Source organism: Nipponia nippon, unplaced genomic scaffold (assembly GCF_047370975.1).
Source record: "Nipponia nippon isolate SJK-2023a ecotype South Korea unplaced genomic scaffold, ASM4737097v1 scaffold_1, whole genome shotgun sequence".
NCBI classification, from domain to species: Eukaryota; Metazoa; Chordata; class Aves; order Pelecaniformes; family Threskiornithidae; genus Nipponia; species Nipponia nippon.
Genome location: NW_028262290.1, coordinates 1,871,097 through 1,888,568, shown reverse-complemented (window position 1 = coordinate 1,888,568; position 17,472 = coordinate 1,871,097). Strand labels below are relative to the sequence as shown.

The 17,472-nt window shown below is 54.2% G+C and overlaps 1 protein-coding gene across 2 annotated transcripts in view; it reads left to right on the top strand.

Annotated features, from left to right (window-relative positions):
• RHPN1 (rhophilin Rho GTPase binding protein 1) overlaps positions 1 to 11,128 on the top strand; it is a 31,229-nt gene extending 20,101 nt beyond the window's left edge. For both annotated transcript variants that reach the window (XM_087738251.1, XM_087738304.1), the window contains exons 6-15: positions 750 to 874; positions 1,189 to 1,355; positions 1,916 to 2,103; positions 2,272 to 2,428; positions 4,512 to 4,631; positions 6,889 to 7,083; positions 7,375 to 7,451; positions 8,639 to 8,785; positions 10,070 to 10,228; positions 10,541 to 11,128. In XM_087738251.1, the coding sequence (XP_087594377.1) occupies positions 750 to 874; positions 1,189 to 1,355; positions 1,916 to 2,103; positions 2,272 to 2,428; positions 4,512 to 4,631; positions 6,889 to 7,083; positions 7,375 to 7,451; positions 8,639 to 8,785; positions 10,070 to 10,228; positions 10,541 to 10,735 (1,530 nt within the window). In that variant the 3' untranslated portion in view covers positions 10,736 to 11,128. The remainder of the gene's footprint in view (positions 1 to 749; positions 875 to 1,188; positions 1,356 to 1,915; positions 2,104 to 2,271; positions 2,429 to 4,511; positions 4,632 to 6,888; positions 7,084 to 7,374; positions 7,452 to 8,638; positions 8,786 to 10,069; positions 10,229 to 10,540) is intronic.
• Positions 11,129 to 17,472: the final 6,344 nt, after the last annotated feature.

Sequence of the window (17,472 nt, the reverse complement as noted above, 5' to 3'; positions counted from 1 at the left end):
ACTCATTACTGGTTTGTGAATATTAGTTCACCCCGGCAATGCTAAACAACTGCTCTCTCTCCAGCTACCGCTTGGAGAAGAGGAAATGTAAAGGTGAATTTTCTCCTCTCCTATGAAACAGGTCTCATAAGTAGCTTCAAGTTTTGCCTTACTGTGAAACTTTGATTTGGGAGAACGGAAAGAGGCTTGCTCAAGTCCTTGTGAAGGGCCTGATCCTCCTCTTCAGGCTGTGGGAGAGGAGCCCTGCAAATCCAGAAGCTGGGAAAAGCCCCGTGGTTAAAACTAGGCATTAGGAGAGCTCTGCCCCTGCTCCCTGAGTCAGCTCAAAAGTTCAAGGGCTTTTTTATTAAGAGCAAAAAGTCCTATTTCTTCCCTGGCATTTATTTCAGCAGACTTTGCATGAGTTTCTCTCTTAAAAAAAAATAATAATCCCAGCTTGGTTTAGGCAAGTGTTGCCATCAGCACGGCTCCCAGGCTGCTGGCTCTGGATTTGGGTGTCCCAGCACCGAATTGGTGCCTCCCTGACTTTTCCCGCAACTGAACCTGTGCCAGGAGGGCTGCCTCCCGCTGCTGCGCAGCCTCTTGTCCGCTATTGATCTAATCTTATTGATCTCATCCTCTTGATCTAATAACTCAGGTGCAGCTTCTCCCCCCGGTCTAGCCAGCATGTGCAGCTCCATAAATCCGATGTTTTCTTCCCGTTTTCCCCCTCTCTTCCCACCCACGTGTCTTCTCTCCTGTCCCTGCAGGCGATGCGCACCCCGAGCCGCAACGAAGCTGGGCTCGAGCTCTTGATGGAGTATTACAACCAGCTCTACTTCCTCGACAGCCGTTTCTTCCCTCCCACCAAAAGCCTGGGTGTCTTCTTCCACTGGTTGGTGCAGCTTTCCCCATCCCACCTGGGGCATCACAAGTGGGGAGGGAGTCAGGACCAAGCTTCCACGATGGGATCGCTGCCTCAGCAGAAAAGCTGGGGCTGGCAAATGCGGGGAGCTGGGTTTTTCCCTTGCTCTAGGCTTGCTGTTGCCCTGGGTGGGTTGTAGGGGAGGCAGAGGAAAGTGCGTGCCCCACGGGGATGACCCATGGTGGCTGCGAGCCCACGCAGAGTGCTGAAAACCCTCCAGGCTCCTCCTGCATCCATGGGCAAGGACCTGGGGATGGGCAGCCGTTGACTGTTCCCTTCCCCAGGTACGACTCCTTGACGGGGGTCCCATCCCACCAGCGAGCGCTGGCCTTCGAGAAGGGCAGTGTGCTCTTCAACATCGGAGCCCTGCACACCCAGATCGGAGCGCGGCAGGACCGCGCATCCCTGCCGGGGCTCAACCAGGCCATCGATGCCTTTCAGAAGGCAGCCGGTACGTGGGTTTCCCTCCTTCCCTGGCTCCCCAGGAGCATGCAGGCAGTATTTCCACAGGGTGGGAATAATCCTCATGAGTGCAAGAAGGGGAGGGAGCAGTTGTGCAAAGAGGGGTGGGGACAGGGCATCTCCAAGGGACCATAAACCAAGCACAAGTTGGCACCACGCTGCTTCTGTGGGTTAAGAAGAGGAGCTGACATGACCCAACAGCCACCCAAAAGCCTCTCTTTTGCCACACAGAGCGGTAGGGATGTCCCAGCTGGGGCGAGGAGAGATGCTGATCCATCTGCGAGCAGCTGAGAAAAAAGGGACGCTAGGACTGTGATCACCCAGGGCATTGGAGAAGAAAGCTGTGGGCACAAGGATGGTTTAGGTAGCAAAGGAGGGACCCCTGGGCCTTTTTCCCTGGGATATCATTGCTGGTTATGGTGAGATGTTTGAGGTTTGAGCTGGGTTGGAGGCTCTTCTACACCGCTAGTGGGGAAACCTTCATGCTCCGAAAGCCTGACCCTCCTGCTTGCAAGCCCGGCTGCTACCAGGAGCTTCTCCCTCGTGCAGGTGCCTTTAACTACTTGAAGGAAAACTTTTCCAATGCTCCCAGCCTGGATATGAGTGCTGCCTCCTTGAACATGCTGGTGCGGCTGATGGTCGCCCAGGTCCAGGAGTGCGTCTTTGAGAAGATGACCTTGCTCCGTGCCCAGCATGACTTCCTCACCCGGCTGCAGCTTGCCCAGGAGGCAGCAAGGGTGAGTGCCTTGGGGAGGAGAGGACTTGGTGGGGCTCTCACCGCTGGAGAGGCTCCTTCTGTGGTCAGCATAACCCCCCAGGAGATGACAGCCTGCTGTCACTGTCTCCTGATGGATGTCCTACATCTCAACCCATGGCTTAGCAGCTTGTCTCTTGACACTCCACAGGTGGAAGACGTCTATTCGCTGGTGCACCAGACGATGACCCAGGCCCATGTGAAGGATTACGTTCCATTCTCTTGGACCACCATGGTCCACGTCAAGTCGGAGCATTTCAAAGCCCTCTCCCACTACTTCGCTGCCATTGCTCTCTGCGACTGCCCCGGTGAGTGTTACAGCTTGGAGGCAGCTGCCTGCTCAGCCAAGTACTGGCTCTACGTGGTAGCCTGGTGTTTGGGAGGGATTGCAAAAAATGAGGTGAAGGGAGATATGCACGGGGTAGATGGATACAAAACCTAGAGATTTTGGGGTGCTCTGAGCTGTTGATCTCGCTTATTGACTCAGCGATTCATGCACAGGGCAGATTTCCCCCATATTTCTGGTTTGCACAGTGCTTGCAAAGTCCTCCTAAGAAGGTGAGCAAAAAGGTGCTGTAGGGATGGCACCTGCTGTCCCCTTTGGGGCTGGGTGGGTAAATGGGAGGGTCAGCTGCCTGCTGACTACATGTGTGCCGGTGTCCTCGGCCAGGCATCCTCCAGAGGCAACCTGCTCCACGTGGCGGGCCAGCTGGGGGCTTGAAAAAATAAAAATAAAACCAAAAAACCCTCAAATTTAATTGCCAGCCTTGTGGCTGGCTGCCCTGGGAATCCCAGGGTGGTGGGGTGCTGGCAGCAGGGTACGCGTGGCTGTGCCGGAGCCGGGCTGATGCGGCTCCGTGGAGCCAGCTGGAGCGTGGACATAGGATGCGACCCGTGATCTCCATCCGCGCCATCACCGACACCCGTGCAAGCAATTTCGGGTCAGGCAGAGAATCTGGGGGCGGGCAGCCGATGCACGCTGTGACCTGTGGTGCTGACCCATCACTTGGTGGGGTGGCTGAGGACAGGCTGGGGGACTTCTTGGGGGATGGCTGCTGAAAGCAGTGCCATGCCGGTGACGGCAATGCCTGCCAGACTGTCCCAGCATCCTCCCCCGCTTCGGAGCCTGCCCAAAATCTTGCTGCCGAGCTTGTGCTGCGTGGGTGTTGCAGAAGCAGGATTGAGCAAGGAGACCTGCTGAGGCAGAGACGGGAAAGAGTGGAGTACTGTGGGGCTGGAGCGGCTTAAAGACAGAAACGGCAGAGGACGGTGATGGGGCTGGGTTTGCATGGGGTTACAAGGGACAGGGCAAACCTTTCCCCTAAAATTTTGAGGCTGTTTGCTTGGCCTAATAACCTTAGGTGCTGAGGGAAATGCAAATTTGCAGGAGATGCCTAATTTGGGTGTTTGAGGATTTTATTTTTTTTTTTCCCATCCAGAGCATGCTGTTGAGATCTCACGTGCCTGCTCACTGCTTCTCCCTGACCCCCTTGTTCAGAATAATAAATCTTTTGCTCCCGTAACCAGCTGGCAATAAACACATGCTGCAGTTTAATCCCCCAGGAATGCTGGCACAGAGAGGGTTGGCATGGGGAGAGCCAGCCCTGGAGCTGCCGGTTCCCAGCCCGCTGGGTGCCTATGCTGGGAGTGCTCACCAGGCTTTGAGATCTCCTAACGTTCAGACCAGCAAGTCCACAAGGCTCCCTGGAGCCCTTTGGGCTGCTTCCTATCACACCCTGCGCCCAGGCGAGGAGGCTGCCATCCAACCCAGAGTTCCCTATGAACCAAAGGGGATTAGGAACAGCTTTGGCTGGAAATAAGGGTGTAAAAATCATGAGTACAGAGCCCAGCGTGGTGCTTGGAGCATCTCTGCAAGCTCTATCCATCTCGGTTTCTGCGTCGGAGGACTCCCTTGGTTGCACTGCAAGCTCTCTGCCCACGCAAGGGTCCCAGGCACAGCAAGGAGGGCTCAGCTCCCAAATTACACTTTAATCTGCCCTGCTCTTGTGCTTTAGTTGTTGTCTGACTTGGCTCCGTGGCACTAACCTCCAGGTGGGGAAAACCCTTTATTTCCAATCCTGCTTCCAGACCGGAGGAAAGGAGGCAAAAGAATCGGATACTTGTGCTGTGTATAGGACAGATCCTGCACTTAGCTTCAAAGCCTGGTGCAGCCTTGAATGTGATAACTCATCGCTCTCCCCGTCAGTGATGTCTTGGTGGTTGTTGCAGGCTGTGGTTGGGTGAGAGGAAGCTGCTGCTGAAGTTATCAGGGCCACGTGAACATGGATGTGGCTTCCTGGATCCCTTGTCCCCACCGCCACGGGGGCCCGGGTGGCCGAGCAGCACCTTGACTTCTCTCTAAGCCCATCCCCGTGCAATTTTTTCACACAGCGGCATCTGACGCGGAACTTCCAGAGCAGGAGAAGGCTTTTATCCAGTTCCATGTCACCATGCCAGAGGGACCATCGCTCCGCATCCTGCTGCAGGACCCCGAGGAGAGGAGGAAGCTGGGTAAGTGCATCCATGGGGGCAAAGCCCCCAGTTCTTGCAATGAAACCTCGATGCATGCGCAGTGAGCCCCACTGTAACCCTACCCATGTAGGCATAGTCTCCACGAAGGCATGTGATGAGTTGTTGGGGGAGGTCTCTCCATGCAAAGACATATTTTTTGGGGCTCTCTTTGAAAAGAGGCTTTCCTGGGAAGGCAGGAAGGTGTCACGGTTCCCTATTAGGGTGTTGAGGACCAACTCATAGTGCTTGCACCGACCTGTTCAGCCGAGTTCGACAGTAAAACCTCGGGTACCAAGGTGTCCTGAGCCAGGTAACGTCACCCAACGCAGCATGGAGAAATCCGTAGGGACACAAAGATCCTGGAAGCTGCTTGGCTTGGTCTTGCCGCTGACTTGGCTTGATGATAAGAAGACACAGCAGATGCCAGGGGGTGGCTTTTTTAGCTGCTTCAAAAGGGCTGGGAGACGAGAGCTTCCTCCCATGCGGATTTTCAGCTTCAGGGGAAAAACAGAGCGTTGCTTATTCAGCTGAAGTCGTGTTTTGGCAGCCCCTCCCCAGCAATGCTGCAACGAGAGCAAGCTCAGCGCCCTGATTTTGGGGTGTCGTCTCCTGTTTGCCTCCCCCACAAGCTGCCTCTTGGTGCTCTTTCCCCTCGTTGCACACGGGTGAAAGGAGACCAGTCCCACCAGGAATGAGTTTGTCATGTCACCGGCCCCAGCAAAGTCCTCCCTGGCTGCTCGGCCAGATTTCACTGCTGGGGATGGGAGGTGGAGACTCCTTAAATGAACCCCAAAACCAGAGCGTTGTGGTAACACCACCCCAACACCCTCAGCTGCTGTCATCTGGCTTCCCGATTTGCATCAACCCAGCTTCCAGCTCTGCCTGCCTTTCCTGGGGGGAACGGGCTCCCTTCAACATCCGCCGGTGAAAAATGAACGTGCGGACGCCAGCCTCAGCTCTGGTTTTGGTTTACAGGAAGGGAAGAAACTTGCAGCATTAAAACCATCTCCTTGAAAGGATATTTTTTTTCCACATCCCTTATCTCCTAGTCTAAAAAGTTATGTTTTATCAGACATGGTATATTCAACCATCTTCAACAGAGTGGAGCTAAAAGCTTACATGACTTCCGTGCTCAACGTCTGTTCCCAGTGATCTCTTGAAAATAGCAGGAGTTGATGATATTCAATAAAACGTAGTTGTTTTCTTGCCCATGGATGGGGCTGGCTGTGGGTGCTTTGATAAAATATGATTGATTGCATTCGATACAATTATTTTGGAGAGTCGCTTTTTCTCTAGTTTCCGTCCAGCCTCAATATATTTCCTCGATTGCAACTTCTCATGGGGGAAAGCAGAGGTCTTCAGGCCACTAGCTGTGGTCCTCATAAATCTGGAGCAAACTCCAACCATCTCCCTGGGTTATGTTGCCACCGTGTGTCCTAAAACTGGAAATGCTGCAGGCACACGTGTTTCTATGATACGTGTGTGTGTGTGTGTGTGTGTGTATATATATATAGCTTTTTCGGTAGTTTAGCGTTGGATACGGGTGTCTTGGTTGCAGTCTCTTGGAAGGGAGATGTTTGCATTGATACCCATGATGGGTCATCGTGATTTCGTCTCTTCTGGCCATTTTTCGGCCGCTCCATTTTCACGAGGGTGGAAATACATTGAAGGCAAGTTGAGAGGAGCAAAGCGAGAGCAGATGCCGAAGAGGGTGGAAAGCAGGACCTGCAGGGCAGGGAGAAGGCTTTGCTTAGCCTAGAAAAGAGGGAGATGCATTGCATCTTCCCGAAGCTAAAAGGCTGTCACCAGGAGGATGGGGCTCAATTGTCCTCCATGTCCCCCTCCCGGGGGACACAAGGCGATGGAGAGAAGTTAATTTGCGGAGGAGATTGAGGTTAAGCATTAGGAGGGACTTCGGGGGGCGGTGCAACGTGGTGGCGGCTCCTTCGCCGATGGTTTTCGGGAACATCTGCCAGCTCTGCTGCCGGCGCCAGGGGAGTGAAGTAGGTCACCCTTCAAGGTCCCTTTCCAGCCCTACATCGGGGGCTCGAGCTGACGGCTGGGACCTACTCCATTTAGCGCACGTTGAACGCCTGGCAGGCTGCAAACGTGACTGGGCTGTCCCTGAGTCACGTCGGGTGACACAGCCGCGGAGGCTGCTGTCATCCGTGGGCAGCCGAGCGAGCGGAGAGGGAACGGCGGTGGCGGCGGGGCTGCTCTGCTCCGCTCGGGCTACGATCTCTCTGCTCCCTTGCAGGCAAAGCTCATCTGAAGAAAGCCATCATGAAGCATGAAGAAGCCATGAGGATCCATGGCTTGTGCAAGATCCTGCGGAAGATGGATATCCTCCAGGAGGTCCTCTCCTTTGCTCACAAACGCTCGCTGAGCAAATACTCAGAAATCGACCACGAGGAGGACTTCTTTGAAACAGGAGATGCCCCAGACATTCACCGTAAGTGTTTTTTTGGGGTGCAGCTATGGAGGTGATTTGTGGCAGGTTACATGGGGTGGGCAAACTTCATGGTGTGAGTTTGTGGCGTGTCGCTGTGGACCAGAGCTCCCTGCACGGCGGTGGAGCATCACGGGTGGGAGTGGGGGCTCCAGGCTGCGTGGCTGGCAGCTGCCTGAGGAGGTCCCAGCTCTTATGGGTCACACCATCCCTTCTCAGGGAGCACGATGTAGAGGCAGCAGCTGCTGCAATTACCTGACCCCGGCATATGTGCTTTTCTCTCCCTACCACTAGCCAAAACGCACCAGAAACCAGAGATAAAATCCCCCAACTTCTCCCAGGTGAAGGTGACCGACCTCTTCCACAGGCTGGTACGTACAGCTATGGGATGGAGGTTGCCCCAAGGGAGCAGACATCTCCTCCTCCTCCGTTGCATGCTCTGCTTGCCTGGTTTCCTTCCTCCCCACAGCCTCCTCTCCCTCTCCTGGTGCAGCCGCTGCGCTCCCGGGCGGGTTTCCAAGGAGGATGAGCTGCCTCCTCGCAGGCAGGGACCCATGCAGGAAGAGGGGTGGGAGGGCACAGATCTGTCTCTGCAAGACCTGAATGGGTCGCAAAGCTCCTCCGGTGCATGGGGGAGCGGGCACAGGCATTTCGGGTGGGCTTTACCTGAGAAGGACTGAAGGGACCCTTTAGAGGAAGCTTTTTGGGGGAGCAGAGCCGGATGGTGCCAGCTGGGAGGCACCAGGAAAATCCCACTGGACCTTCATCTCTACCCTCTTTAGGCTTACAGGGTCCCGGGGAGCAGGGCTGAGCTTTGGGGGTGCTGAGGGACCCGGCTGTGCCGCATCCCCCAGGCACTCCAAGGGCTGTATAGCACCCCGGGGAGAGGTTGGGCATCTCTGCTTTTAAACAGCCCCAGGGCAGGCAGGTATGTTCTGCTCCTGCGGAAATAGAAAAGTAAGAAAAAGACAGGAAAAGAAAGATCGGGGGGGGAACTGACCCTGAAGAGGTGACCTGTCCCACCGCCTCGCACCCCAGCCGGGCTGCGTCCCCCAGAGCCAGGCAGCAGTGAAAAACCTCAACCCCCATCCTCCCTCCTTGGGTAATGTTTTGGTTTTTTTTTTCCTGAAGGGGGGAATTAAGGAGCCAGCTCTGCCCACCGGAGCTTTCTGTTTCGTTTGCTCCAGGATTATAGCATTGAAAGTGATGCCAGCTCGCTGACTGTGCCGAGACCTCCTCCTCCTGCCTTGCAGGAGCAGGGCAGTGCCAGGAGGATGTCCAGACCTAAGCTCTGGGCAGACGGTTGGGACCAGAGACCTCCTGAGGTCCTTCCCAACCTGCACGAGACTGCTGCTCATAAGTCTGACGTGGGCTTTTAAGCACCTCTAGCTTTATAGTGCATAAATCTGCAATTTTGGGCCTGCAGGCAGGGTAAAACACCAGGCAGGCTCAAAATCACATCCTTAAAGAAATGTAAAAGACAGGCATTCTTGCTCTGCCTCCTCCCCATCAGTGGGTGTTTTGCAAGGCAATTTTCCGTGTTTCTGCTTTACCCCAGGGGCCTCTTTCAGTTTTCTCAGCCAAAAACAAGTGGTACCCAGCGCGGAGAGTCCACCTGATGAGAGGAGAGAACGGTTTTGGGTTCACACTGCGAGGAGACTCCCCCGTCCTCATTGCTGGTGTCATCCCAGGGGGCTGCGCTGCCGTGAGTACCCCAGGCTCTTGCTGTCCCCGTGGGGCTGCTGGAAATGAGGTGTCAGGGGCTGCCTCGAGGGGTACCAGCTGGTTTTAGGTCTTAACACTCAGTTGGTAACAGCATTGGTGTGCTCAGGTGGAGACATCCCCGCCAGATCTCAGCCCGGGGCTTGCAGATGGGTGTCAAAAGAATTAAGATTTTTTTTTTTTTTTTTTTAGGAGGCAGCTAAGGAAAAAATATGGAGGTTAGCTTGGTTTTTAACTGCTGGCAGCCTCTCTTTGGCAAGCACCCAGCTCCCTTCTCCCTCATTTTGGGATGTGACGGTGCATAGAACAAGATGGCAAGTCTGAAATGCGAGTTGTCTCAGCGTATGGGCTTTCTGATGTATCAGGGGCAACTTTGTTTTCCAGCAGAAGCTTGCTGGAGCATCCTGGTGGGACACCCAAAAGGTCTCCCCCCTCCCTCAACACTGTTCAGCATCAACCCTGCCATCCAGAGCCCAGCACCTCTGTAACAACACCCTCCTTAGCAGCAGAATCACAGCCCTTTTTGGGAGACTAAAATCTTCTTGAAGACCATACATAGTCCATATCTAGACCACAGTTGTGTCCGCTGGGCTACTAACATCCATTCCACTCAGCTAGGGTGGGATTGGCCTGCAGATGGACACCGAAATGCGGGTGTCCCTGTGTGGACAAGTTTCTAAACCTCCATTGCAGCTGGTCCAGCATGTCCTCGCTGGGTTGCTTCTAGCTCTGATGCTGTCCCCACAGCCCCGAGCTGGCACGTGCTTTCCTTCAGTCATGTCAAGAGCCTTGTTGATGCCTTGATGGATGAAGGGTGTGCAAAGAACCTTGCTGAGCCTGCTCTGTTTTCTCAGGGATCAAGGCTTACAGGCAATATTTTTTTATATTTTTTTTTCTGAAGACCTGCAGCATTTAACCTTTATTGAAGAGTCAGAGATGGATGCACTTTTTGCAACCTTTTTGCAAAGTCACGGGGCTGGGAGTTTAGAGCATGCTGGATGTCAAGCGTGGCCATCACCGGCAGGTGCGAAAGAGGTCCTTAGACTGTAGAGCATCCCACTTTTGCATGCACACAGCAAAGAAGATGTAAAATCTTGAGGATGATGAAGGCATCGACTGTCTTGTGCTGTAGGTGGAGGATGGACTCCAACCCTCCCACTGGCCCCGTGTCTCCACAGGACTGGGACCTGTGGGGTGGAAACCCAGCAGACTTTGTGCAGCAGCATTCACGACCTCAAACATGTACACCTTCTTTCTTCCCCTGCAGGAAGCCGGGCTGAAGGAGGGAGACTACATCATCTCGGTGAACGGCAAGGACTGCAAGTGGTCCAAGCACGCCGAGGTGGTGCAGCTGCTGAAGAGCACTGGGGAGGAGGGAGTGGAGATCACTGTGATAACCCTGCAGGGCTCAGAGGGACCCAAAGCCGTAAGTCACGTCCCAAGCCTCAGGTGGGAAACTGCAGGTCTTAGGGGGAGAGACGGGCTGTGGTCTGCTTAAACGAGGCTCTGCGCTGTCTCCAGCATGGCAGCTGGCTTGGCAAATGTGAAGGAGGATTTCCAGGGATGGAAAGCTTTGCTCTTTCACTGTTAGCCTCAAACCAGGCACCGAAGCAGGTGGGCAGAGGTTCCCCAGTGTCCTGCTCCCAAGATGGAGGTGCAGGGCTGAAGCCAGGCACCGTATTTGCAGCCCAGGTGCTGCCCTGGCTTCACGCCCCTCTCTGCTCCCCTTCCCAAACAGGCAGACAAGAAGTCAGCAGCGATGTCCTCGGGCAGCGGGATGCTGAAGAGCAACAAGGAGAACAGCCGAAAGAGCCTGATGAACAGCAAGAGCGCCAGCACACTGCTGGTCTGGAGCAAGAAGAGCAAGCGGAGCAAGAAGAGCACCTATGGCGTCCCCTTCACCGCGGTGGGAGACAACGAGGCCATGTACTGAAGCGGCCACCAGGCTAGGTTGTGTCCTGCTAGCTCTGGGGCTGGCTGCCCGTCAACCCTCGCAAGCACCGGTGGCCTGTCCAGGCTGTGCTGTTGTCGGTGCTGCAAGGACCCCCCCGCCCCGGGGACGTGCCGCTGGTCGGATCCTCTCCGAAGAGGCGAGCGACTCACAGCGCAAGACTCCTCCATCTCCCAGCTCCTGCGTTAAACGATCCTCAGCTAAACAATATGGGGAAACACCGATTTATTCTTAATTTTTAATTTTCTTTTTTTCTCTTAAGGGGTCGGGGGGAGCTGTGCTTCGGTACAAAGCAGGGACTGGTTTGTGTCTTCTGCTCAGTGCGAGGAGCAGCCAAACCAAGCCCCAGCCATTAAAGCAAAAGCTGTAACCTTCTTTAGCGTCTCCTAGGCTTTCTCTGCAATGTAGAAGACGGCACTGCTGCCGCCGCTCGCTGAGAGCTGCTGGCAGAGCTGAATCGTTCAGCAGCTCCAGCTGCAGGTCACCTTCAACTCCCCTTTTTCGCGAGAGGCGATAGCGTGGGCATCGATGACTTGTGGTGATCCCATCACGGGGTCCGGCGCAAACCTGCCCAGGCAGCACTGGGCTGTGCATCTCTGCTGCGGTACCAGTTAGGGATGTCCCAGTGAACGGGGTTGAAGTTAGGATGGGTTTGACCATTTTTTTTTTTTTAGTGCTTTTTGTTTTTTTTTTAACCTAGGCTGGCCCAGCAAATACAGCCCAGCTGCACCGCCTGCTGCTTTGGAAGAAAAGGGAAAGACTTACCGTGCATTTGTTGTCTCACTTTTTTAATCAGTAGAGGTGGATTGCCCTAAATATGTGAGTAGATTAATAGCTAAGAGCCTTGGTTTTTTTCTTGGTATGAGATTAAAATTCCAGGAAGATAGCTCCTCCAGATTATTAAACTACTAAATTTGTGCTAGTATTGGATCTTGCACACGTTGCTAATACCCTAACACTGTGCTGTCAGCATTCGTACCAGAGCTGGGCTGATGAATACATACATCTTGGTAATTGTACTGGAAATGCTGGGAGACTCCGAATACGCGCTTAGATATATTGGCAAAATTTTCTCAATCCCATTTCTGCCTTGTGCATTATTTTTCTGAAGGCTAAAGAGCTGTCTGGTCTTCAGTGCTTGGATGATCTTGGTAGGTATAAAATACCCTTCAGAGATGCAATTGTATTTTTGTACTTTTTAAGTCGTGACAAATTTGTAGCGGTACTTTAATGAAGCGAACGCGCGCCGGCGGCAGGATATCGTCGCGAGAGCGTCCCCCTGGGGTTGTACCGTGACTGCTTCTAGGTGGCTCAGTGACCACGTGCCCCGGTTTTATTTAAGGAGAACTAAAGGAGAGCTTCTAGCTCTTCCTTATTGACCAAGAGGCCTTTCCGTAGACCGAGACATCGTCAGGCTGGATTACAGATCCGGCTGCCACCACGAGGCCATCTGGTGCAGTCAGCTTTTCTACGTAATCTTGCCAGCTGCTTGGCGCGGGAGTGGTAAGGAAGCGGGGGGGTAGGTTCACAGAAAAGGCCACCTTGCCATTAAACCATCCTGGCAGCATCTTCCCCCGATCCTAAATGTGTTGCCAACATGGATGTCTCCGAGCTGGAGATGTATTTATTTAGAAGAAACATGCACAAGCGGCGAGCCTGCGCATCGCGTTTCCACCCGCGCCACCCAACTCCTCCGTTGGCGGAGGCGTTGCGTTTTGTGCGAGTTGGATAATTTCCCTAACACCGGTGGTTTTATTTTGGTTTGGTTTTTTGGTTTTTTGGGTTTTTTTTTTTTTAATTTGTACATGGACTCTCACCTTTTATGGATTAAAAAGCACTGATTCGAAAACACTTCATAGCGTGCATCTCTGTTGCGAGTCACAGGTGGACTGAGTCCACCAGCCATGGAGGGGAGCAAGCCCTGGTTGGGCTTTTGAATGGGTCGGTTTTGGGTCATTTTTACATAAATCTGGAGCTGTTGAGGTTGGGAGAGGTTGTTTGGCTCTGGTATGACCTAATCCAAGGCAAACAGAGCTCCTAAGCATCCAGATCAGCCCGACAGCCCATGGTGAGCCATCATCTCCAGTGTGGTGAAATCAGAGGTGGTGGCTTTGTCACATGAGTTATTTCATGGAAGTAATGCAGGAGGTGAAGAGCAGGGCTCAGGCTGGATCCCACGGGGGCTTTTCTCCTGGAAAAAAAAAAGGAAACCGCTCAAGAAAGTCATCTTTGCTTCACACAGCATGTTTTGATCTGCTGGTTTTGGGTTTCCAAAAAGGGTTTCCAAGGGGATTTCCAACAAGGGTTTCCAAACGCTTTGGTTTTGGAAGAGCCCATCAATGGGAACGAAGGGATCACTCGTGCTCGAGGAGCTCATTGGTAGCTGGTAAACGGCAAAGCCTTAACGTGGGACCACCCCCAGCCCATTTTCCCTTGGGGGTCTGTGTTTCACTGGTCCCCACCATCCTGGGAGGGCGACCAAGGCCAGGGCTGGGGGGCTGGACCAGGGGTCCTGGCAGCCGGACGAGTCCCTTGCTCAGGGACTGCACACCCCACAGGAGGTTAAAGGACAGGGTAACTCCTTCAAGAGACACAGAGGTGGGTTTAAACCCCCTTAGATGGGAATGAACCAGGGTCAGTGCTTTCAACATCGGGTTAATACATAAAAGGGTGGTGGGGAGCCTCTTTTTCTCCTGTCTACCAAGCCAGGGTTAAAATGGCATCTGATTTTCTTTGACATATTTTTGTAATTTAAGGTGTTTCCCCTTTCATCAGACCTCCTGTACCCAGCACCAACCTTAAAGCCCTACTGAGGGTTTTAAGCCACCCACGGAAGTTCTGCTGCAGTAGATCCCTTTCCCACCTACGTTCAGTGGATGCAGGAAATTCATGACTCCATAGCTGGGATCGCCTCCCCTTCTGATGACGTTTTCAGATGAGATGTGTGCTCCATCAGCAAGAGCCTGGTGCTCCCTCCCTCTTTACTGAGAGGCTATGGAGCTGGATTTCTCCGTGCTTGTCTTCTCCATCTGGACCTGGAGGTGGAGGGGCCCTGTAGGATCCTGGTGGTGGGAGCCAACAGGGGTAGAAAACACAGGAACCATTGCAAAAACAGCTCTACAGTAACCAAGAACTTGAGGTCTCTCCAACTTCTGTCCCTGTGGAGAGGAGCTCCAGGTGGGCTCGGGAGCTGAGGCCGTGCACAATGCTCCTCAGTCCAGGCGTACTGGGCTGGGACCGGTTAATGCAATTCTTAGGAGCATCTTATGACCAGAGGGGAGGTGCAAAGAGGGTTTATTTTTATCCCTTGTTGATTTTCTTGGGCCCTTGAGACAGAAATCAGTGGTGCCCACCATCCTGGAAACCCCATCAGGGAGAGCCTGAAAAACCCATAGGGGTTCAGCCAAGTTTCCTGCCTTTGAGGTTGAATTTTCCTCCTTTCAGAGCTTCATGCTCAATAGTAAAAATGTCCCAGCCCATATATCAGCCCTTCCAGCGTGGTGGGAAGGTGTTTTGATTTTCCCCTCCATTAAGTACACAACAGCTCTCTTAATAGAAGACGAGAAGGTACCTGCGATGTCGGGAGCCGCGGCTATGCGCCTGCCTCCTCGCTTCACAGCTCATTGGCACCGTAACCCATAATGGCTCCTCTGGAGCTGTTGCCGGCTACAAATTAATGCTCCTGCCTGTCCCTGGGGACAGCAGAAGGAAAGCAGCTACTGGGCTGAGGGCCCCCGGCCCCGGCGTGGTTTGGTGCTGGGACATGCACCCGTGCAAGGTGCTCGCTACACTGAATTTGGCAATTTGCTAGCGGGATCAGGCTCTTCAGCAGCACCTGGTGCTGCTTTCAAACAGCCCTGGGCCAGGAGCAGATCAGTAGGGTCATCTCAGGAGAGGGATGGGGCAGAGCAGGCTTTCTCCTGCTCCCAGGAAGGGGAGCAATGCTGTGCCCTCTTGGTCCCTTGTCCAGTGCTCACTCCATCCCGTGGAAGGTGTCACCTTCAGCCCCACGCCCCACCTTGGCCCTCCTGAGCACCCATGTGCTTGGTGCAGAGCAGGGTGCCCACTGCCACCCTCTTTTCCAGCCTGAGCCCACTGGAGGGCAGCAGCACCCTGTCCGATGCGCCCGCTCCTCGCAGCACCGGCACCCCACATCTGCCCAGTGAGGCTGGCACCCCTCGATGCACACTGCCACCCAAGGGTGAGTAGAGGTGTCCCTGGGGTGCTTTGGAGACCAGTGCATTGCAAAGCATGACCTAAAAAGCTGTTTTAAACCATATATCCTGCAAGATCCTTACGGGACAAGTGTGCAAGAAATCAAGCCGCACATGCAGTGCACCATCCTCTGGGGCAGAGCACCCTGAGCTCATAGCAAGCTCCATCCATCCTGTAAAGGAAGGGCTGAAATTTTGCTGGGAGCATTGGGAGCACCCATCCTGCTCCTGCCAACTAGCCCTCGGGTCCCACTGGGGCTGCAATGGGGGGCTTGCTCCCCTGGGCTGATCCTAAAAGCTTTGCCAAGGTGCTCTCTGAGATTTAGAAGGTTCCCTCTTGGCCCTGGCTCCTGAGCACCTTGGAGGTGCTCAAACCGTACTGCGTGGCCTTGCACGGCAGCCAACAGCACTAGGAAGCTCACCAGACATGAGGCCACAAGAGATGGGCTGTGCCAGAGGGGTGTGAAGCCACCAGGGCAGCAGAGTTGGGTGGGTCAAGGCTTCAGGTCAAGGTGCTGGAGGCTGCAGGCAAGAGCCCAGCAGGTTCAGGAGCTGGTGGGGCTGTGAGCTGGCAGCATTGCACTAGAGGGCAGAGTGGGTACACGCTGAATCCTGCTCCCCACAGCCCAGCCAGCCCTTCATCACCCCAAGCCACCCCAGCACAGGGTGGGATGGTGTTCGAGTCCCAAATTGTCACATACCCCTATGCATGTAGCTCCATGCACGTAACTCTGTGCAAACCGATCTACATGCTCGCACCCAAGTCAGCTCTTGCTCTAGCAATTGCCTTGATGGTGCCCGACAGAAAGTCATCTTGCATCTGCCCAGTGGGCAAAGCGCTGCTGGGAGAGGAGGGAAGGTGAGCTGCCACGAGCAGGGACCTGCCAGGCACCTGCCTGTCCCCAGGGCCCATCATCCTCAGCTGCTTCCTACCAGGGACAAAAGCGGCGGCTGGGGACACCCCTCCATCCCTGTGTGGTCCCTGGGGAGCGCTCAGCCACCTTCCCATGCATGGGAGCAAGCGTCTGCCGTGTGGGAATGGGTTAGACCTCACCCACAGTGGACTTGATTTGGCATCAGGGCAGGGGTGGAAAGGGAACCTCCTTTGATCCCTTGTACCCTGTTTTCTGTGGGACATGAGTGTTTCTGCAGGGTCTGTGCTCTGTAGTCCAAAAGAGGATGGGGGAGGATGCTGGTCCTCTACTGGATTCATCCACAGAACCTGTCCTGAGGTGTTGTGGGTCACCTTTTCTAAGTTAGTAGCTTTTGCACAGCCCCCTCTTCCTTATTTTAATCTGCAAAACTTTTACCCTAGAGTACAAAGCTGCCCCGCTTCAGGATTTGCATCCCCATACGAGGAGCTGCCCCCGACCGCCTCTTTGCTGTAGCAGCAACAAGAGATGGGCAAGTTTCCACTGCGGCACAAACTCCGCTGGCATAGGAGACTGAGGCCAGACCAGGGATGTAGGACTTTCGCAGGCTACAGGATGCGCTGGGAGGCCAGTCTGGGTCTACACAAGCAATGAGGTCAAGACGTCCATGCTATGGGGCAAGGCGATCACGCTGTGATGAATGAAGGTCATGTTATGGAGCAAGGTGGACATGCTACGGGGCAAGGAAGTCATGTTGTGATGAAGGAGGGTCATGCCGTGGAGCAAGAGGATCATGCTAGAAGGCAAGCGTGTCATGCTGTGGAGCAAGGGGGCCATGCTATTGGGCAAGGACATCATGCTGTAGCACAAGGGGGTTGTGCGATTGAGCAAGAGGGTCATGCTGTGGGTCAAGGGTGTTGCACTATGGAGAAAGAGGGTCGTGCTATGGAGCAAGGGGGTCATGCTGTGAGGAAAAGGGACTTTCAGAGTCCTGGTACTCAATGGGGAACCCTCATGGCTTGGAGAAAGCCCAGCTGGTGTCACCTTGCTCTGCATGGCTGGATGCAGCGGCTGGGCCAGGCAGGGATGTGCCCTTGCGTTGGGCCAAGCCAGCAGCCTGCATGACCGTCTGGGAGCTGTGGGTCCTGCTCAACTCCTGGGGACCAGGGGCAAATAAACCCTGCAGCATATGGAGAGGCCCTTCTCTGCAGCACCCAGGGGCAATAAATGCAAAGCGGTGCTGTGGGGGTGCATCTCCCTGCTCTGCCTCTTCCCTCTTTCTCTCCTGCCATGGAGTGACTCCTGCCATGCCCCCAGACTCTCCCAACAAAATCAGGCTATTTTTTTCCCATCTCTGGAGCAGTCCTCCTCTTTTTCCCTGCCCTCACGAAGGGCCTCCTTCGCCAGGGCCCAGTCTTTAATGGGAAGGACAGAACTGAGCCGTTCGGAAATGGCTCCTGAATCTTTAATAAAGCAAACATTGCCTGGGCCATAAACATATGATGACAGCAACAGAGGCTCTCAAGCTTATTGCCTGGCCGCTAGTTCTTTACTTAACTCTGCCATAATGGCTTTAATAGCCCGGGAGGGAGCTGAGGTGAAAGTCCTATTAAAAAATGTATTTCCGAATTTA